This window comes from Ceratocystis lukuohia (assembly GCF_044167205.1).
Source record: "Ceratocystis lukuohia strain C4212 chromosome Unknown Supercontig1_pilon, whole genome shotgun sequence".
Classification (NCBI taxonomy): domain Eukaryota; kingdom Fungi; phylum Ascomycota; class Sordariomycetes; order Microascales; family Ceratocystidaceae; genus Ceratocystis; species Ceratocystis lukuohia.
The window spans coordinates 3,452,205-3,472,836 of record NW_027263520.1 but is presented as its reverse complement, the minus strand read 5'-3'; the positions used below and the strand labels follow the sequence as shown (position 1 = coordinate 3,472,836).

General features: G+C 48.8%; 6 protein-coding genes across 6 annotated transcripts; 2 read left to right on the top strand and 4 right to left on the bottom strand.

The window, feature by feature from the left end:
• Positions 1 to 62: 62 nt before the first annotated feature.
• On the bottom strand, positions 63 to 4,668 carry HOO65_010867 (Transcriptional regulatory protein SIN3; the record flags this gene model as incomplete). The annotated part of the gene is made up of 4 exons (XM_071005267.1): positions 63 to 662; positions 725 to 3,247; positions 3,311 to 3,890; positions 3,950 to 4,668. The coding sequence occupies 4 exons, from the start codon at positions 4,666 to 4,668 to the stop codon at positions 63 to 65; spliced, it is 4,422 nt and encodes a 1,473-aa protein (XP_070862689.1).
• A 1,552-nt stretch (positions 4,669 to 6,220) lies between these two features.
• HOO65_010866 (uncharacterized protein) lies at positions 6,221 to 6,778 on the bottom strand (the record flags this gene model as incomplete). The annotated part of the gene is made up of 1 exon (XM_070999821.1): positions 6,221 to 6,778. The coding sequence occupies one exon, from the start codon at positions 6,776 to 6,778 to the stop codon at positions 6,221 to 6,223; it is 558 nt and encodes a 185-aa protein (XP_070862688.1).
• A 1,733-nt stretch (positions 6,779 to 8,511) lies between these two features.
• On the top strand, positions 8,512 to 9,485 carry HOO65_010865 (Eukaryotic translation initiation factor 4E-1; the record flags this gene model as incomplete). Its single annotated transcript, XM_071006050.1, has 3 exons — positions 8,512 to 8,724; positions 8,838 to 8,909; positions 8,997 to 9,485. The coding sequence occupies 3 exons, from the start codon at positions 8,512 to 8,514 to the stop codon at positions 9,483 to 9,485; spliced, it is 774 nt and encodes a 257-aa protein (XP_070862687.1).
• A 600-nt stretch (positions 9,486 to 10,085) lies between these two features.
• Positions 10,086 to 12,011, bottom strand: HOO65_010864 (Acyl-CoA synthetase family member 3, mitochondrial; the record flags this gene model as incomplete). The annotated part of the gene is made up of 3 exons (XM_071005614.1): positions 10,086 to 11,267; positions 11,338 to 11,633; positions 11,789 to 12,011. The coding sequence occupies 3 exons, from the start codon at positions 12,009 to 12,011 to the stop codon at positions 10,086 to 10,088; spliced, it is 1,701 nt and encodes a 566-aa protein (XP_070862686.1).
• A 2,247-nt stretch (positions 12,012 to 14,258) lies between these two features.
• Positions 14,259 to 14,842, top strand: HOO65_010863 (putative bolA-like protein YAL044W-A; the record flags this gene model as incomplete). The annotated part of the gene is made up of 3 exons (XM_071006188.1): positions 14,259 to 14,357; positions 14,472 to 14,578; positions 14,641 to 14,842. 3 exons carry the CDS (start codon positions 14,259 to 14,261, stop codon positions 14,840 to 14,842), a joined length of 408 nt encoding a protein of 135 aa, XP_070862685.1.
• A 2,079-nt stretch (positions 14,843 to 16,921) lies between these two features.
• HOO65_010862 (uncharacterized protein) lies at positions 16,922 to 19,630 on the bottom strand (the record flags this gene model as incomplete). The annotated part of the gene is made up of 1 exon (XM_070999820.1): positions 16,922 to 19,630. The coding sequence occupies one exon, from the start codon at positions 19,628 to 19,630 to the stop codon at positions 16,922 to 16,924; it is 2,709 nt and encodes a 902-aa protein (XP_070862684.1).
• Positions 19,631 to 20,632: the final 1,002 nt, after the last annotated feature.

The following is a 20,632-nucleotide window of genomic DNA, read 5'->3' as shown; positions in this document are numbered from 1 at the left end:
CAACCCCCATCCAGCTCCCTAGAAACACGCGTTATCTTGCCGCTGAGGCGATTCCCATGAACCTATGCCTCAATCGTAGTATCGGCCACAGTGGCATCGGCATCAGCAATTGTAACGTCAGCATCAGCAACGATGTCAATATCGCCCTCAGCCTGGGGGCCCTTCTGGACAAGATTTGTGTAGCGGGCATTGGCTTGCTCGAGCTCGGCTGATGTCGCATTTTTAATCCAGTCACTGCTGGTTGTAAGTTTCTTCAACTTCATGGAACGGTATTGGGAGTTATGGTCGATGGTCTTGAGGCGCTGTTCCCATGTCTCCTTGTCGGCAGCAGGGCGGTCATAAATAGAGTATTCCACACCTGGGCTATTCCACACAATCTGCGCCGTTGACATGCAGATGCCAATACCAAGGTTGTGTTCGTCCTGCACGCATTCCGGCAACGCACTCTCGTCTGGCGGACCAGCAAAGTCGATTTCGAAAGGGAAGTTACGGACTAGTGCGATACGGGACATCTTCCCCACATTGACGCCCTCTGTATAGCCAGGACGAAGATAAGCCGAGACATAGTACTGCCAGCGCTCTTGAAGCTGCATATCATCGATGTGAAAGGTGGTATCCTCCCGCTGCAGCCAGCGAACGGTAAGCACAGAAGTTTCGGGAAACTAAAAATCATGTTAGTAGGCATACATAGACTCGAAGCAAAGCCAATTAGTCTCAAACTTACCCAACTAAAGGCAAACATCTCTCCATCTTTTACACATTTCTCAACGAACTTGCGCATATTGATTTCAGTCAAAAATGAAGTTTCATCTCGGTCACGAGAAGCGAGGTACTGAGCGATAATTTCAGGTGTCTTTTCCTTGGCATCCGAGCTTGTGCTAGTGAGAGCTAGACGACACAACGTCTTGAGGAGATCCTGGATGGTGTACAGTTTCCAGCCAGAAATCATAAAGTAATGCCGGAGGATCTCCTGGTACTTTGGCTCATCCACTTCGCCAGCAATATAGTCCTCAACCAACTCCAAGGTACGTGGCCAGAAGGCAGAGGGCTCAGTTTGTGCATCGAAAAAACGAATGCGCTCCTCGATGAATCCAATGTCCTTTCCAGGCTTTGGTCGCGTAAGGCGGGCGATTGAAAGCTTGACGCTATCCGTGCTGTTCTTCACGTCACACAGACGTGTGTATAGCGTGTTGAAAAGGCTGAGAAACACATACACAGTCTGGTTGCAGAAGAAGTTGTACCAAGGGCGTTTAAACATACCGTCAGCCTTGAAGTCTTTGTCCAAAGATGGCACCCCGGCGCCCTTTCCAACTTGGGCGGGCGTGGGCACTGAGTTTAGCCATGACTCACACGGCGGCGGAGCGATGACGGCCGGGGTATCTTCAGAAAAATCGGCCATCTCTTCGTCGTTACTAGAGTTGGCATCGGGAGTAGTTTCTTTGGAGCCAGCAACACTTCCATCTTTTTGACCGCGAGACCGGCTGCTATTCCGGCCAGGATCAAGGACACCCCGCAGAAGATCGCCTTTTCTGCCTGTTTTCCGGCGGCCATTGGAAAGAGCATACGGAATGTGCTCTTCCTCATCAGACGAATCTAGCTGAATCTTGGGCATCCGCTCAAGGACCATCTCCTCAGGAAGGTCGAACATGGCAGGGACGAAGGACTCAAAAAACTCCAAGATCCTTTCCTTTTCTGAGATGCTGTGCTGTGCACTATGGCTGATATATAGAAGCATCAGACGCAACAAATCCATCACAACATCCTTGTCTTCAAAGCCCCAAACGAACTGGTTGTGGGAGGTCTTGCCCTTGACCTGGCGCTCGCGGCGCTGGTTCTCATGTCGAGTCTTGATCAAATCAACCAAATGCTTCGCCGATAAATTGCGCTTGTCATTCTGCTTGACCAAAATTCCCATATGGTCAAGACTACGCAGGTGCATAGCCTCGGTCTGCGAGCGCCACACCTTCTCCCATTCGCGCTGAGAGAAGCGCCACTCTTCATCCTTATGCTTCATGCGAGCAAGTACAATGGGCACAACCGCAAAGGGGTTGTTAAAAAGGTCGTTGACCACCTCAATGCCACGATCGCCGTAGATTTTTTTGCACACCCGCTTGAAGATAGAAGTGCTTTGACCAGCAAGGGCAGCAGGCATGCGAAAGGTATCTTGCTCATTTGGGCTCATGACTAGCATCTGCTGAGCAATGGGTTCCAGAAGCTGGATGCACTTAAGATTGGCGCTGATATAGAAGTCATAGTCGTGTCTCTCCTCTTCGATCCTGTGTAGGCCTTCCTCGAAGGCATTTTTGCGATGAGCAACGAAGCCCGAATCTTCAGAAGCCCAAGTAGGATGAGAAGCCCAGTCATCGTTCAGAACCGAGTTGCACAACTCGTCACGGCCACTGCACGGCTTAAGGCGCTCGCGTTTAGGCAGCAGCCGGTAACTAGGACCATACCCACGGCAATTGCTAAGAGATACCTTATCCGTAGGTGGCATAGGCCTATTTACTACAGATTGATCTTGCGGCTCAAAGTCGAGGAAATGCTTCCATGACGTAGTAAGTTCGGGGTTACCCTGAAGGTAAGTTAGACCCCGGTGGTACAGTGTCGTCCGGTCAATAATCTGCTGGCTAAATAGATTGCAGAGCTTGATAAACTCAACCATAGTGGACTTGTTGCCGAGGTACTTCTTAACACGGTCAAAGAATGCAAGATCATCCTGGCTCGAGGAAGGAGTGCCCTGAGGGGGAATAGGCTCAGGCATCAAGGGAGTAAGGGTAGGCTCAATCATATCAGTCCCGTTTTTGTGTGCTATCTTGGCACGTTTGACACCAGTAGGAATGTTGGAGGTAGTCCGAAGATTGGAGCTGCTAGGCTCCGCTGGAGAGGCAGTAGGAGCTACAGACGTCTTATCAATTCTAGGGCGCTTCTTAGTATCTTTGCTGGCACTGGCAGGTGGCGCAAAGCTGCCAAGAGGAGGCATCTTTTGGCCGTCGCGGTTAGGTTGCGGTGTCTGCATGAGAGCAGATGTGACGGCAGGAATGTCATCGCCCGAACGGCCAGGAGTAGTTTTGGTTTGACCAGTGGTCTCAGGAAGAAACTGCTTAAAGTCCTCTAGAAGATCTGGCGCCGAGTGGAAAAGCGACGTAACCTGCGCATACACCTCGGTGATCGCTTTGGACTCGCGCTGGTAAGTCTGAAGAATTTCGAGGAATTGCTTGTAAATTTCTGGACGGTCTTGGAATCGGTTCTAGATACTAGATATTAGCACCCAAACATCACGTTGGCTAGTAGTTGTAAACAGAATCTTTACCTTGATCTTATTCACGTAGCTGATAGCATGATTAAATTCCACTGGGCCACGCTTTTCCATGTTTTGTTGCTGGATAGCGCCATTCTGAGGTGCAGGCCCGCCTCCAGGAGTTGGTGTATGGACATTTCTTGGACCAGGAGCACCAGCAGGTGGGATACCTGGAAGACCCTGTATCGGGCCAGAAACGTTCCGTATCTGGCCAGGAGCGTCATATGGTGAAGGGCCCTGCACATTTCCAGGCCCATACATGGGTGCCCCGTTTTGAGCAGGATTACTAAAGCTTGCTTCTGGGCTTTCAATGCTATGTTGTGGTGCCTGTTGGGGTGGCCAGTTCCCACCACGTTGGCCATAAAACGGCTGGCTTGTACCCGGATTGTTACTGTCGAGCTGAGGTCCCTTGCCAGCAATGGATTGCACGGTAGTTCCCATAGGTGTAGTGACTCTAATAGTATTAGGGTCGTTGTTTGCGCCACATTCAATCCGATAACCGGGAGGAAGAAAAGTGTTGAAGCCTTGGATCAAGTTAGGATGCCCGGCAAACAAATCAGAGACGCGATTAATCACTCCCGGGGTATCGATACTAGAGATAGATGAAGGTTAGAATATGATTCCCAGACGTGCGGTTTCATAAAAACTCACGCTTGGCTCTTAAAATCCTTCATAATGTCCAGGAACCTGTTGTAGACATCTGGCTGTTCGTGAAACTGAACCTTCACTTGGTCAAGATACGTCAAGGCATCATTCAAAATTGGTTGCTGGCCTTGGGCAATAGCGGGTCCTTGAGAAGGTGGCGGGGGATGTCCTCCAGAAGCAGGTCCGAATTGTGTTTGGGAGATGGCACGTTGGTTGTCTTGTAGAGACATGCCAGGAGTAAAACCAGGGCCAGGCTGTTGTGGGATATTTTGCGCATTCATCGGCGCGTTGTTCATCGGTCCGTTGTTGTGTGGCATAGGGGGATACATCTGGTGCTGGCCTGGCCCATTTACTGAGTTTTGAAAGGGGCGACCTTGCTGGTCATGTATAGGAGTTCCAAAGTTTGAGGCAGGGCCAGAACCAGGTGGCGCTCCGAGAGGAATAGGAGCAAGTGCTGACCCATGGCCAGCCAGAAGTCCGCCCGGGCTATGAATAGCACCCGGCAGACGAGAGGCAACGGGCTGATGTATGGGCAATGACCCGGCATTACTATGGTGGGGAGGTGTGGGGCCGGGGGGATATTGCTCCCGGCCTTGTCGCTCAGCCTGTTCGCGTTCTCTCGACGGTATCTCCTCTGGGGGATTCAAGGCTCGTTGTCGGTGATCCTCCATTTCACGTTCTCGTTCGAAATGTCTAGGAATAGTATGTTGGTTTTGGTTGTTCATAGTCGCTAGAAGCTCGCTATTTGTCGCAATAGAAATGAATGTTAGCTATAGATGATGACTGCGTAGCAAGCGCTCCAAGTATTTCGATAAATCGTGACAGTCGACTCGCTATATTTCTCAGGCCAAGGAAAAGACACAAGAGCCTTTGTCGCGATACCGCGATAGATGTTTTAAGTCCAAAATCATGAAAACGCGGGCTATTAAGCGGAAAAGAAAACACGTACACAAATGTTGATTAGAAGATAACGCCAGTCATGCTCTAAAATAGCCAGCGTTGAGTTTAGGCGACAGTCAGGCTAGTGTTGGGTGAAAGCTGCGTGAAAATGGGGGCAGCACTGGAATAGCTTGAGAAAACCGGAAGAGAAAGAAGCACAAGGCGAAATCGTCAGGACAGCCGCGTCCTAATTTGGGTTAGCGGCGCATAGCCAGATATGATAAGGTGTAAGTCACGTGGAGATAAAAAGATCAATGATGTTTTGTGGGTATTCTTCGGAAGAGCGCACAATGACGACATCAGGCCTGAGTTTATTACGGGTTTGGTGCGAGGTCTTGTAGGCTTTGACTCAAGGGTTACGACACAATGCAACTTGATATCAAGACATCATATTTTAATTAGCAGAAATATCAACAATATGCCCATAAGAAATCGCTGCCTTTGGGAAATCAGACCAAATAGGATAACAATACAAAGCAGACCGTCCACCCAAAAACACGACCCAGCGAAGCCCTCATGTCAAGCATACCTGTTAAACCATCTCTACTTATGCTCAACCCTTGATTGAGCTAAGAAACTCCATGATATAAGAGATAAAAACAGCAGACCAGCCTCTCACGTTTTCAAGGAAATAAGCGGGCCAAAATATCTTGAATGCTAGACCAAAGAAGAAAAATGCGACAAGTAAGTTGATGATTGTCAACGTAATCTTGCGAAACACCAATGGAGTGCACAGCGACCAGAGAAAAGCGTGTGGCCGCAGGAGGATGCTGCTCGGCGCCGTTTTTTGGCGGCCATTTTCCCAGCTTGCAGTTTCATACGTGACCACATCACCGTGGGCAATGGTCCCCTCGAGAGTGAAAGAGTTAGCAGGAGCCCGTTGTACGAACGGTTGGAGAGGCACAAAAACCGCTAGGATGACATTGTTGTTGATACCCTTAGATGCGGTACTGCTAAGTTGCCGAGTGAAGCCGCTGATGTTGATCGAGTTTGGCGTGCGTTCGACGTGGCGGCGGAAATGGTAGGGCTCCCCGGGGGTAGGCATCGAAAAAATGATGTTGCCGGGGCTACTACGAAGAGCCACGGAAATCAAACCAGCCTCGCTAACCTGATTAGATAGTGCTTGTATGATCAAAGACAAGGCTGGCCCACGCCTCGGCCAATGCTGAGCCGCGATGTCAAGTAGAGGTTTAATGACCTCCAAGATTTCAAGAGCAACTGTTTTGCACGCAGTGCAGAATGAAGGTTCAGAATCACTTCTGTTCACAATTCTCTGTGTGAAAGCATGATGCTGCCTCTCACTGCTGCCTAATCAACCGTTAGTAAACAATAAATGGGTTAGTAATAGTGTTGGATGATTATAGACTTGCCGATCGAAGATTCATCAACAGCGAATCCAAAGAAGGAGACACGAAAAACTTTTTCAATGATGACTTGCATCACCATGGACCGAATGACCAGAGCCACGGTGGTTGGACTGCGAAGAACTTCGCAGACTTGGTCAAAACCCCCAGTAAAGCGAATAGCCTTGGTAAAGTAGGCCGCTGACTTGCCTAACACAAAATCCCTGTTATAGGGGATCCTCCACTGGTACTCTTGAGGGACTTCATATCCCGGGACTTCTGGGTTGCCTTGCACGATGGTCTCGGCAAAGACCCGGATCATCTCACTCAGAGACCAGATCCGAGATCCCAAAAACGCATCACTGAAGCCGCTGGTAGCTTCAGCTTCCCTCCATGTGAATTTGTGACTGTGCAAAGGCACAGAGGCTGCTACCTTCAAGTCAATTGGTGAACGGTAAACTTTGGATGGATCAAAGCCCACCTGGTCGACTTCCTCCCACCCATCCTTGGCTCCAGAGTGCGTCACTGGAATTCGTCGGGTGAGATGGGCCATTGCTTGGAAAAGAATGAAGAGGTTATACAAGAAGATTCTCTTGGAGTAGGGAATATGAAATGAGAAACTCGAGTCAAAGTATTGTTCAAACTTGAAGCAAGTGCTTGTTTACAAGTGATTGTGTGTATGTATACAAAGAAAAAAAGGAAACACAAAATGAGAGGCTGTTTCATGGAAAAGAATATGATTATAGAGAGGGAAAGAACAAAGGGAACGGGAAGGTAAAAATCTCGCCAGGATTTATACTTCGATATCAACAAAGAAGCTGAAGAGACGTAGTCCTCACACGGCAACCATCTTGCTCTATGTTCTCCTGTCTTTGAGAAACCACTTATAGGCTTGATTTCCTTCTTTTTGGTGATGAGCTGGACATGAATGCATTTCTTTCAGTACGACTAGATGAATGGTATTCTAGCCTAATGAAGAGAAATCCGTTTCGCTATTTTAGATGGTTAAAAGAGGTACCACTTCCATCCATTCTTTAGTGTTATGATGAAATCTTTATCAATACAGCTTCTAGACTCTGTACCCTAGCCAATCATCAAAGCTTCACCTGAAATCACTTATCTTAAATTAACGGTAAGGAACCACACACGAACGGCATCTTGACGAGCAGCTCTTTGTCTCGTTTGCAGTTACACAAATACGTGTGTTACGGGACAGTTTTAGGGTTAGCTGTAAACTTTTCATGCGAGCTATCTGTCACTGATGAAAGAAATCACCCCACCCCTCAAAGAAAACGCTGGGAGGGCGACTAGCCAGCCTCACAGATTACCTGAAAACGAGACAGAGAAACCAGAAATGCCAAAAATAGAGTAGCAGGGCAGCCGCTATATAATTATCTCAAAACTTGGATACAGAGCACATAAAAAGCGAAACAGAGCTTCATCCAACTGCTACAAGCCCCTGTGAAACACCACCTTATGACCCAAGCCTCCTAGAAAGAAACGAGCGTAAAGGATAGGCTTATTGATAACGTGAGGCATGCAAAAAGATATTTTATGCAGGTTTTGTCATGCACAGCAGAAGTATGTATGTCTTTATGGGCCTTGCAACAAAGAGTTTTCGTGATCTTCACGTCTATTGTGTTCATATTAAAGCACAGAAACAAGCTAAACTCAATCATTGCAGGCATCCGAAGTTGGTCGGAATTTTTCTCTGGACCAGTGCCGTACCCTAAAATAGACCCTAGGAGCACTGAGCTTGCCCTTTTTTCCTTGCCTCGCCCCGCTGAGCTAAAACTATTCAAAGTCTAAAATGGGTTGTTACCAGAGTAAATCCGTTTCGCCAACACTACTGCAAAGTAATTGCTCTGCTTTTTCCTCATAACGAATATTTCATGGGTATTTCTCCTATAATTTTTTTCTTCTCAATTCTTGTTCCTTTTTTTTATTAGTAACTACGCAAGCCATCTCGAATACTTCCCCTCTCTATACTTTCGTTTGTTTTGGAATCGCACCGGTGCCCTTTCCTTGATTTAGTAACTTCTCGCTATTGTCCCAGGTGGATTACTACTGAGCCAGGTCGTTAGACACAGCAAAAAGCCTTGAATAATATTTTCATCACCCACCACTTATTCCCCAACTTCTTCCTCTCATCTTCCTTCCCATCTTCTCCTACTGGATTCCTCATCCGCCCTACCCAACCAACAACACCTCATTTGAAATATCATCTGCACCCTAGAATTTCTTTGCGGATTTCTTCTTCTTCTCTTCCTATCTTTCTCTTCAAAAATGGCCTCCGACATGGACAAGCAGGTCGATTTGACCACCATCCCCATCTCGCCCACCGATGGGCTGCATGAGGAAAAGGCCCCCGCTTCCACCACTGCCACCATGGACAACACTAAGGACATCACCGTCTTCCATGACAAGGACAACTTCAATGTCAAGCACCCTCTCCAGAACAAGTGGACTCTGTGGTTCACCAAGCCCCCTAGTGGCAAGGTACGCATACTGAAACTTTCTCCTTCCAGGAGGCTGAGGCTTCAGACTTGGCCGAAGCCTATCTACGGAATCTTTATGCTATGATACTAACTTCGCCATCTTTCCAATAATAGGGTGAGCACTGGAACGATCTTCTCAAAGAGGTCGTCACTTTTGACTCCGTTGAGGAGTTCTGGGGCATCTACGTGAGTTTCTCCCCTCCATCACAATACTACATGGCCTAGAATACCCCCACTAACAGTTTTTTTGTTCTTTTTCTTCCCCTTCTATAGAACAACATTGCCCCCGTTTCCGAACTAGCCCACAAGTCCGATTACCATCTTTTCAAGACTGGCGTCCGGCCGGAATGGGAGGATCTGAGAAACAAACACGGTGGCAAGTGGTCATACCAATACAAGGAGAAGCGCAACATTGACATTGACACCCTATGGATGCACGTGATGATGGCTGTTATTGGCGAGACCCTGGAAGATGAGGATGACGGTGAAATCCAGGGTGTTGTCGTCAACGTGCGCAAGGGTTTCTACCGTATCAGTGTATGGACTGGTAGCATTGGCCGCCCTATCCCCGGTCGTGGAAACGGTGATGTCTCTGGTGGAAAAGGTCGCTCAGACGCTAAGAGCGAGGCGATTCTCAAGAACATTGGCAGCCGGTTCAAGCAGGTCTTGAAGCTTAACCCCAGCGAGTCCGTCGAGTTCTCCGGCCACATTGATGCCGCTCAAGTCGGCAGCACTCGTGTCAGATCCAAGTTTGTTGCTTAAGACCTGAAAAAGGACCTTTCTTTTGCAAGCGAAAAACAAAAAAAAAAAACACCAAATCAACGTGCATGGTTTGAAGTTGTACCATCGTTGAGAGAGCCTCTTTGGGTGAACCACATCTGTGTTCAGCTCCTCTTCGAAGCATTCTTATGTTGCCAGTCCTGTGTGTGATCACCCCACAAACTTGCCGGCAGAATTATGATACCTAGAAATCGAGGGATGTCGCATCGAAAGCCCAGAAGGAAACAAAAAAAGAAAGAAAACTACACCCAAGTTCTGGCCACCTCATCATATGCCGGGCCATAACTGCCTCGGACAATGCATATTCTGCGGTGATGCTACGCGTGTTATGTATTTCTTTTTATTAATTTAGGTGAAGGAGTCCTGTAAGGCGCAGTTGGGAGGGTTTCCTGGAGTTGATTTGGCGTGCATTGAGGGGGTCTGCAATATGCTTAGTCTAGACTTTCTGTGCTTCTGTGTTTCTTTGGACATTTGATGTTTGTTTTGTTAAGAGTATGATTTCTATTTCTTATTTTTTTCTAGTTGTCCTGCATGGAACATAACCGCCATGAAGTAACAGTCAATTGGAGTCCTTGAAGATTTCTATAACTCATCACCGCTAAACTCTTCAGAAAACACGGCCTTGACGAGGTTTTTTTTGTTGATCTTTCCCATAGCGTTTCGTGGGATACTATCAACGATTTTCATGGTCTGCGGAATCTTGTAATTAGCTAGCCTATCACGTAGAGCCCTGCGCATATCCATGGGCGACCATTTGGTCGTGACATCACGGTTTAGCACCACGACAGCCCCGACTTTGTGGCCCCATTTGCCTGACGGCACGGCGACGACAGCACACTCAGCGACTTGTGGAAGTGAGAGCATCTCACGCTCAACTTCGAGTGCGCTGACCTTCTCACCACCGGTTTTGATGATGTCAGCGCTCTTGCGGCCCTGGATGAAATACATGAGCCCACGTGCCCAGGGATCACCACTGAGCCCAGCAGTGGGCACTGAACGACGCACAGCCACATCGCCGGTCTTGAACCAGCGGCCTCGCCCGTCCTCACCGTCGACAAACTCCTTGGCCGTAGCTTCGGGATTTTTCCAGTACTCTTTGAAAATGGTGGGTCCACGGAGTTGAATCTCGCCAGACCGCTCATTACCTGTGGCATCCAACTCTTCGCCCTCGGCAATGATCTGGTTGGTGTCAAGTTCGCAAAGACGCGCTTCTACTGACGGCAATGGCCAGCCGACGCTGCCGTCCACACGGTCAGCAATTGCTAGACTGCAGCTGAGGGCCATGCCGACCTCGGTCATACCATAGCGCTCAAGTAGGACGTTGCCGTGACTGAGGTCGGACCAGGCTTGTTTAATAGGGGTGGGGAGGGCTGCCGATCCGGAGAAGCATACACGCAAATTCTCAGGCGAGACAGCTGAACGTGCGGTTTCCTGAATGTTTTCGGGCAGGCCCTTGAAGGTGGTCATAAGGCGGCTGTAGACTGTAGGTACGGCTGTGAAAAAGGTGATCTTTTCCTTCACGGTTTGAGAACTAGTGCTAGTAAAGGGCTCAATAAAGCGCTTCCAAACTGCATCAGCATTAAATGGGAACATGAACTCAATGGCACTGCCAGCAACAAGGGGGGCGATGACTGCATTGACGGTCCCATGGATATGGTGTAGCGGCAGAACATGTAGAAGGTAGTCCTTAGAAGTGTACCTCCAAGCCTTTACTAGGGAATTTGCTTGTGCAGTCAAAGCTGACTCAGGGATCAGCACTCCTTTCTACCAAGTAATGGAAAAAGCGTTAGCATCACAGTAGCTTGAAATAAGGGCCAGTGTTGACAGGACTTACAGGACGGTTGGTAGTCCCCGAAGTGTACAGCATCATGGCCGCATTGCTAATCTCACTGTTGTCGAAAGATACAGATTCATGGGCAGCACCACCTGTGAGCTTGTCTAGCTTTAGATACGCAGGCTTAGAGCTGAGCTTCACCTGAAGGGTCTCCAAGGCCTTGGCCGCAAATTTAGCAGAAGAAACAAGTAGGATAGCTTCGCTCTGGTTTAGAATATACTGTAGCTCAGCGGCAGGGAAAGTTGGTGACATAGGCACAGCAATAGCTTTTGACGCTAGAATGGCTAGCAGGGTAACTATATTCGTGTAAGCAAGAAGGGTAGGTATTAGCTTGAAATTGACACGAAGCTCGCAAAAGAGAAGCAAGTGGGATGGCCGGTAGGACAATCGCTACGGACAATATATCCCTGGAGAAAGGGGGGTGGGGGGTGGGGGGGGCGGAGAATCTAACCAACATAATCATAGCTGTTCTCGACCAGAAAAGCAATTCTCTCTCCAGTCAGATCAGATTTCCCTGTGGCCTCTAGAAGTTTGCTTCTTGTGCGCAGTACATCCCCAAGAAGCTCGCCATACTTGAATGTACGACCTGATGCCGAGTGCACGACAACAGTCGAATGAGGATCATGTGATGCAATAGCCTCCAAGAGCGGAAGTCGGGGGAGCGTTAGGGCCATTCTAGATGCTGGTGAATGAGAAAAGAAGCGCACAGCAGGAGTGAAGGTAGAAACGGCTGGCCGTGACAGCGCTGCTAAGCGAGGCGAAGACAGAGGCGGGGGCGGCGACAAAGACGACACGCAGGATACAAGAGAGGGACAGGTCAAGGAGGAGGCTGGGCAGCGAACAGCGGCCTTCATGCAATGCCGTGAGATCATTGAGAACAGCAAGGGGTACAGCGGTGCATAGAACAAATTAAGTAGCACAAGGAAAATATCCAAGACGAGGCAAGATGCAGGAAGTGTGCAAGGAAGATGAAAGGTCTATGGGTTGCTCTGTAAGCTTGATGTTTAGGACGGGCCGTATTGTGACTTTTCCTGTTGCTTGTGACGCACAAGGAATTGATAGGACTAAGGCAAAGAGTAGGTTTCCGGATGCGCTAATTTCCGGCACCAACCCAAAAAAAAACGAAGCAGCAAAAGACCGGCAGTGGTAGAAGTTAAAAACATTAGCTATTGAGGATTGTCGTTGGATGCGGGAATACATCTTGGCAAAATAGACTACCTAACCCTAGACCCTTGTCCGGATAGAGAAAGAGAAAATTGAGAGCCAGACCCGAGGACCCAGGCGGAGCCTTGAGACAAGAGGTTAGCCTGGTGCCTTCTCCCGTTGCTGCTATCCGTTTGTGGCTCTAGTATCGTGGCTCTTTCAGCTCGGTTGGACTTCACACATCAAGAATCGTCTCTTGCATCGTCCTGCTTCAAAGGCCGTTAAGAGAGGCGAAGGAAAACGGACGTCTGCAGTAGCCCGCGATTTCTCGGTATTGGGTTGTTAATTGGTACATTTATCTGTTGGACAAGGCTAGGTTTAAAGCCTCTTCTCGATTTATCATCCTCTCTATTCTTTCCCTCATTCGAATTATCGGTATGATGGCTTAGGCTATCACCGCTACGTATAGCGACGACGTCGGAGACTTGATGATTTGGTGACTTGTGCGACCTCACGGAGAGAGGACAGACAGTGCATGAAATATGCACGACTCAAAAGTGTTCATACGACGGTGTATTGTATTGAGTGCTGGATTTTGGATTTAGGGGACGAGTATAGTGGGGCTACGGCCAAACCAACGGTAAAATCTAAAGCTAGAGTAGTGCGAGCACAGCTACAAGCCATGTTACAGAGGGGTACACAGGAAGGAATAGAAGGAATAGAAGCAACAGAACATCAGACACAGGCACAGGACACACAGAGCACAGCGCAACCATCACACCGGCTCGCCTTGCTCTCACCGAATCTTCTTTTCCTGCCTGTTTTTCGTTTCCATTTTTCCTTCCCTTTGTACACATCACCATCAGCCAGGCCGGAATACATACACCCCCCCCTCACTCCCTCACTCCCTCGCCCCCTCACTAATCGAAAGAGCAAGTAACATGTCTAGGCGCAAACTAGCGGTGATGGCAGCCGCAGTATCACAAGCCGTGACAGCAAGTGGCCGGGGTGCTTGCAGGAGACAATGTGGCGGTAGTAGAAGCGGTAACCTGTATATGTGGACGAACAACAGCATGAAGACGAGGCCCTACGCCACTAGGACCGCCGCCAGGACCACCACTAGCGCTACCAACAGCAACGTCCACATCACCTGGAGCAGCAGTTCTCCGACTTTTGGGCCAGCCTATGTACGTTCCCTGTCTGCTTCTTCGTCCTCGTCGTTCCAAGCTGACGGAATTGGACGTGGAAAGCTATCTGGACATGGACATGGACATGGGATGCCTGAGCTTGGGCGTAGACGTGTGAATCAGACACGGAGTCTGGGACAGGGTCAACCAGCCCGTGGTAGCTCTGACTCTACCTCTGCCTGTGTCTCTAGCTCGTCTTATACGTTCTTGTCGACTGGATGCCGTGCCGTCTCAGACATAAAGATCTCTGGATCCGGCCGCTCTCTGAAGCGTTGTGCATCTTCATCTTCTCTTCTTTTCTCGTTGCCTGTTACTAACAGCTTAAACATTCTTTCATCTATTCGTCAACTTCCTTCTTTTACTCTCTCTTCACCTTTGCCTGCGCTAGGCTTTAGCCGCTTGTATTCGTCTGTCTCTTCTATTTCTTCCAGACTTTCACCGTCATCGTCTGGCCCGCTCAGTATTACGGATCCCTCTCGCCACACTTGCGCTTCTGCTATTGGTAGATTGAGAACCCACAGTTTACTCTTAGCCTCACCCTACTCTCAGCCTTGCTCCTCTTCAGCCAGTTTTTCTTCTTCCTCCTTCGCCATGTACCGCAAATACGCCGCCATGGGATACCAAGCCTCCAGATCAGCAGTCCCCATGCCGAATTCTAGCACGCCTATGGAGGATATCATCCGTGCAAAGGTAAAGGAAAACCCTAGCTGTTTGCGCTGTTTGCAATATTTACATTTTGCACTTGTTTTTTTTAGAGAGGTGCCCTGTAAATATAGCGTATGTTTCCCACTAACAAGCCTCTAGATCACTGCAGCCTTCAATCCTACAGTGCTAGAGATTGAGAATCAGTCACACCTCCACGCCCATCACAAGGCCATGGTTGGCAGCACATCGAAGGAGACGCACTTCAAGTAAGACCGTTCTCCAAATTACGTCTCTTCTCTCTCCTATTCCTGCTAACCAATTCACACAGACTTCACATCACCTCGGAAGCCTTCAACTCCAAAATGGCGCCCGCTCGTCACCGCATGGTCTATGCTCTGCTGGGTGAAGAAATGGCTAGAGAGGGCGGTATCCATGCGCTCTCGTTGCGTACGACGACTCCCGACGAAGAATCAAAGCGCCTTGCGAAGACTGAGAAAGTATCGGGTGCTGCTGTGCCAGTGGTAGAGTAGAGGGAGGACCTGTCTACTTGTTCCTACATTTTAGCCCTGCCTGCCCGATGCTTGCTCTGTTGATGTAGAAACAGGCCAGTTAAACCCGGCGTTTCTGATTTTCTTTTTTTTTTGTTTTTGCCATTCTTTCTTGCGTCTGCTTTTTGGCCTTGCTCTCTCTCTCTCTTTTCTCGATCTCACTCACACCTTTCGCGCCGTGGCCGCCGCTAAAAGCGGTCAAGCCTGACCAACGATACGGCTTAGCCTAGCCTAGCCTTGTCTCTTGCGCTCTCTCATGTTTTTCTTTTCCGCCCTTTCTTTCATTGTTTGCCTTGTCTGCCAAGCATTAAAAGAAGGGATAAAAAGAACGGGAAACCATCCTGTCAACATCTATCTTTCTACTCTTGTCCTGAAAGGCGGTCTAGTCTGCCTTGCCCTGGTTCATGCTCTGGCTTATCCTAGCCTAGTCTAGTCTAGCCTGATCTGACCTCAGTCAACCAAGACCTGCAAGAGTCCGTCAAAGAGTTTCGCGGCAGGCGAAAGATGCTGCAGCTGCATGCCCCTGCGTGTGTGCTAAAGAATCCTACCTTTCCCTGCCCTCTTCCCTTCCTGGATGGTTCTGCATCCATCATCTATTTATCTCTCGTCTCTTATCTCTTGCTTTCTAGTCTTGTTTGTCTAGGGTACATTTGCTGTGTTCGTCTTTCATACAAGTGCATATGTGCAAAGCCGCCTTGCTGCAGTCAGCCAGGTTAAGACCAAGAAGCCAAGGGAAGAATAAGAGAGAGAGTGAGAGTGAGAGAGAGAGAGACAAACTTAATGACCTGACTAAAAAGTATCTTGGCTCAGGGATGGGGGATATGTCTATGGTCTTCTTTTTTCCCATCCATTTCCTTTTCTTTATCTTTTGTTTACATGACCTTTCTCCCCGGGGAGCGGAACGCCTGTCTCCGAAAATGACGTACTGACTAACAGACCGAGCTGTATATGCTCAACATATTTTTTCTTCACTCTTCTCCTTTCTTTCCTTGCTCCTCACAACTTAGAATATATTCGCTTTGCACTCATAGCAACCATATAAACGTCACAACTTGTATATCCTCTCCGTGAATGCCTTGTGTATCTCGTAAGCCGAGCCATAAACTTGCCTGCTTTGTACGTGCCATGTAACATCTTGGCCTTGTGGTAGCACATAATCCACCACTCCCTATTCGCCGATGACATGAGCTTGCGCAACAGAACACTCAGACCGCTTCTTTTGCTTTTCTTCATGTCTGTCCCCTAACTTGCGGAGGTGCGAAGAGGGAGAAAAAAAAAGAAGAAAACAAGACCGTCTTGGTGACGTGTTGTACATACACTGACTAGACCTAGGAGCTACGTGCCATGTTCTAAGCATGAGTCCCAGATGAATAATGAGAGACAAGACATGTCACCTAGTATTACTCCGACCCCCAGCCCAGTTCTAACAGATGAGAATAGAGAATAGGACGATGGTGTGGCTATATGAAAATAAAAGTAAAAAATATAAATATCCCGAAAGGAATCCCAAGTAGAGGCCGCCTTTCCGGAACACAAGGGAAAATGTGACAACATTTACCCTGTGCTTTGTTGCGTATATATTTCACCAGAAAACAAAGAGAAACTCTGGCTACGCACAACAGCATAACACCAACCCCGAGGCCACACCGGAGCAAGAAGACAAAGACACACCGGAAGCATGGCACCCGGCTAAAAAGACCAAGCATAAAGCTATAAGCCCACGTGGGTGTCACGCAGGATTAATAGGGGATGAATGCGTGATGCATCAGACAGGCTTTTGTTTGTCGCTCGTGGTTCTTATAGAAAGCATATGTACGTACATTTAGATCAAAGGGAGCTGGAGAGGAATAAGATGATGAGTGCAGTGCAACTAAAATGGGACGAAGCGCTAAAGAAGGGATATCAGGTTGGGATAAAGCAGGAGGAAAGAAACAAAAAGGGCCATTTCTAGATGATAGAGGGAAAGGAACAAAATAAAAAGAGGAAAGAATAACCACGAGACATACTATACAATGGGTTCGTTTAACAACGACACTTAGTCCCTCCACTAGAAATAACAATTCAGGCCAAGAATGAGCTTTCGTCCATCATAGACCAGTCCATAGCTACCGATTTACGCTGTGTCTTGATGCGTTTTTGTGCACCAGGTAAAGATATCTTCTTCTTCTGCACTGCTGCTGATACACGGCGGGCACGACTGGGCCTTTGTTGGAAATCCGTGGGTACAGCCTTGGCCAGAGGAGGGCTGCTACAGGCATCTTTGTTTTTTCCTGCGCCGTGGCTACTCACCCGATGGACCGAGGCGTGGTGTGGCGAGGAACACCGCGAGCGGGTGATCATTGGATGGGGTGGGGTTGACGGCAGTGGGGTTGGAGGTTCCTCGCGCTGGGGGAAAGCAGTTTGTATTGTTTTTACCGAGTCGTTTACTAAAGCATCCGCTGAGGCGTGTGTGGTACTTACACCATCTGGTAGGCGGGCCGGAACTTGGCCGCTAGACTGCTCTCCAGGTGGGAAGGAGTCAGGGTATTGCCCGGATGTTGCTCGAGTACCAGTGGTAGGTTTGGGAGCCAGGGGCTGGTTAATGGCGGGCTGTGAAGGGGGTATTATCTGGGTTCTTTCCGTAGATGATGGCAGCTTGGCGGGCATAGTAGGTGGGATAAAGTAATCAGATGGCGACGTGACTTCTACGCGCCGTCTTTTCGCATGAGGAATGACTGATGCAGGCTCTTCGGCCTCTCTAGAAACATGATGACTAGACGTTGAATCAGATGGGAACCCAAACGTCACCAAGTAAATATCATCAATATTGGAATGGGTTATAGCACGAGACTGATATGTCGGCGTATCCAGTCGGTCCATATACCATGAAATTGCGGGCATGGGTTTCTTTGTGCGACTAACATAGAGGGGAAACTCCATAGTAAAGGCGCGCAGCATGTCATCATATAGGCACTCAGGCAGGCGTTTTCCATTGCGCAAGTATACCAGATAGCGAATACCATTAGCAAAGCTGGAGTGCGTTGCGACAAATTCGGGGTAGATACTGCAGAACCAGTCGTATGGAGACATCCCCAGCTGCAGCGTAAAGTCTTTAATAGACGAGCTTCGAGGGGCAATCATATTGGTTGGTCTTGGGCCAGGGCCGGGCACTGGAGCACTAGCAGAGTTCGGGGAGCAACAAGACACAACTTGAGACGTTCGAGTTGCGTAGGGGTGGGAATTGGTGAGCAGTGAGGCCTCGGGCAAGGGTCTGTCTATAGTCCGTTCCTTGGGAGACTGTTCGTAAGAAGAATGCACGTAAGCCTTGCGTTTTCTATTATTTGAACGTGAAATTGATAAGAGTGCTGAAGGCTGTCGTTGGGTTTTCTCAATAACGGATGTATCGAGGTGTGATACACGATTATGCGTCTCTATAGATTGGCGGTCGATACTCCGAGTTACAGCTGAGCAGGGGACGACAAGTTCTGGATTGGGCACTGAAGATGGCGCAGCCCGTGAGAAATCGATTCGAGGAGTCGCTATACTAGGTGTATGGGCGGCTTTGGTGCGCAAAGACACAGGGGGCGAGGATTGCAGATCGGCGAGCACAGGTGGGTTTGCTTGCTTTAAGGCCACAAGCGGTGTTTCCGTGATGCAAGTTTGCGAGTGCAAAGGCGGATTCCGGGACCTCAATACAGGGCTGGATATTTGCGAGGAAGGCATCGTAGATCTTATAGAAGGTTCTACGGGCAAGAGGGGGGCTTCCGAGCAGCTCTGAGTCTGGGTAAAGGCTGGCATGTTCATGCGGCCTGGACGGCTCTTCCTTTTAGGCTCTTCAACTTCCACTTCAGCAAGTGAGTGCGGCGACAAACTAATAAGCCGTTGGGCACATGGCGGGGCATCTATAGCAACACTTTGCCTTAGCGAGTGCGCTGGCACCACTGTCGTGGCCCCTGTTACAGGGGCCTTTCGTGCCTCTAGTTGCGATTGTGCATCATACTGTGACTGTCTTGCAGAAGACTGGCACAGGCTAACTTGCGGAGGTTTGGAAGACGGTGTTGGCGAATTTTGGTATCGCAGAGGTGTCTGGTCGGATTTTTTTTCTTTTCTCGTAGACTCATTGGGGCTGGCAGGATTTGACTCAGGGCTACGTTCTTGTATAATGGCTATTCGAGGCTCTATAGCCTTGCGCGAATACAATGGTTGTGGGACGACCACTGACAGTTCTGGGATGCTGCTTGACCGCGGGGCATCTGCTGCTAATTCTTGGGGATTTGCTAGAGTCTCGTCAGGTTCCGGGCTCGTATTCCGAAGATCGTGGTTCACATAGTCGTTAGCGTCTTTCGGGGCCGGCTCACTACCGATAGACCCCTCCGAGCAAGGACTGGAATCTCCCTTATCGATATTATCATAGTGTGAAGATGCCCAACTAGTGAGATCCCCTGATGATGATGGTGGTGATGGTGGTGGTGGCTGTGGGCTTTGGTCTTGATCGTTGGTGATAATCTGAGTTTGGAACGCTGGTGTTGAAAGCTGTTCTTGAGTGGTAACGCGCTCACGGGCCTTCGTGGCTGCCAATCTCTTGCTCTCAAACTCCTTGTTTCTGCGATGCGCATTGAGGAGATTCTCCAAGACGCTTGGTGGAAGATGGACATCATCCAAGCTGTTGCCAGTATTGCGACCAGAACCTTCGTCGTTCCACGATAGTTTCTGGAGCAAATCCTGCTGATCTGAGGGGATCTTGAGTTTCAGGCGTAGGGTTTTGAGCTGTTGGTTGCTATCTCTTCCCATGGCTATGGCGTTGGCTAGAGCTGAGAGTGTTGCTCCATGAAGAGTCTACACTAGAAAAAAACAACTTAAAGCTAGTACAAGGGGAATGGCACTTGGTGGTTACTGTTGCAGAGTCACGTCGCGTGAGTTACATGTGCCAAGAGCGCGTATAGTGCAAAAACCATCCCCACTTTATTTATTAAGGTCTTTTGAGGGCCCTTGCTTGGCTCTAAGGCAGCTTTTGACTTGTGAGCAATGAGAAAACAAAAGTAACAAGCAACAAGCCTCAAGCCTCAAGCAATAGAATGACCTCGCTATACTAGAGTTCGTTTTCAGAATGAAATATGAGAAGGGAATATTACCCTACAGAGCCGCCCAAAATTATTTGCTTCATGTACCTAATACCTTCCAACAATATTATGGATTCCAGTCCACAAGCTTCCCTAGTAAGTCACCAGTACTTAGGCTCGGTAGTAACCACATTTGTAACTAATAAGGGTTACCTCTATAGGTATGATGACACCGGCGATTATTGCCTCCTCCAATTCTCATCGATCACCTTCCCCAAAACCTGCTCTCCATCACAAATATTTTATTGTGCGTAATTGTTACACATCCTCGACCGACAGCGGCATGTGCATCCTTGCATTCTAGCCAATTAGTGCAACCTCGACAGCCCATAAGATAGAGTATAGGTGAGCCGTGGATTTCGTGCCCTACCCCAGCATAAGGGTTATGTCTACGATAACCTCCCTCCCTTCATGCTTCCTCCATGTAATGTGACGCTAAGCTTCCGCCAAACAAGGACGTGTCTAATTAACGAGCTTTGCCGGCTGATCAGCTTCAAATCTATACTCGCTTTAGATCTACAGAACCCATCCTTACTGCTTGAGGCACCGTACCACCGCTTGAACCGCCTTTATACAAACAAACGCTGCACTGGTCAACCCAAGAACCCTCCCCATCGCTCGCTCAGAATGCGCTTTCTGAAGTTAGTCGCGGGTCTGGCTTGAGACTTCTTAT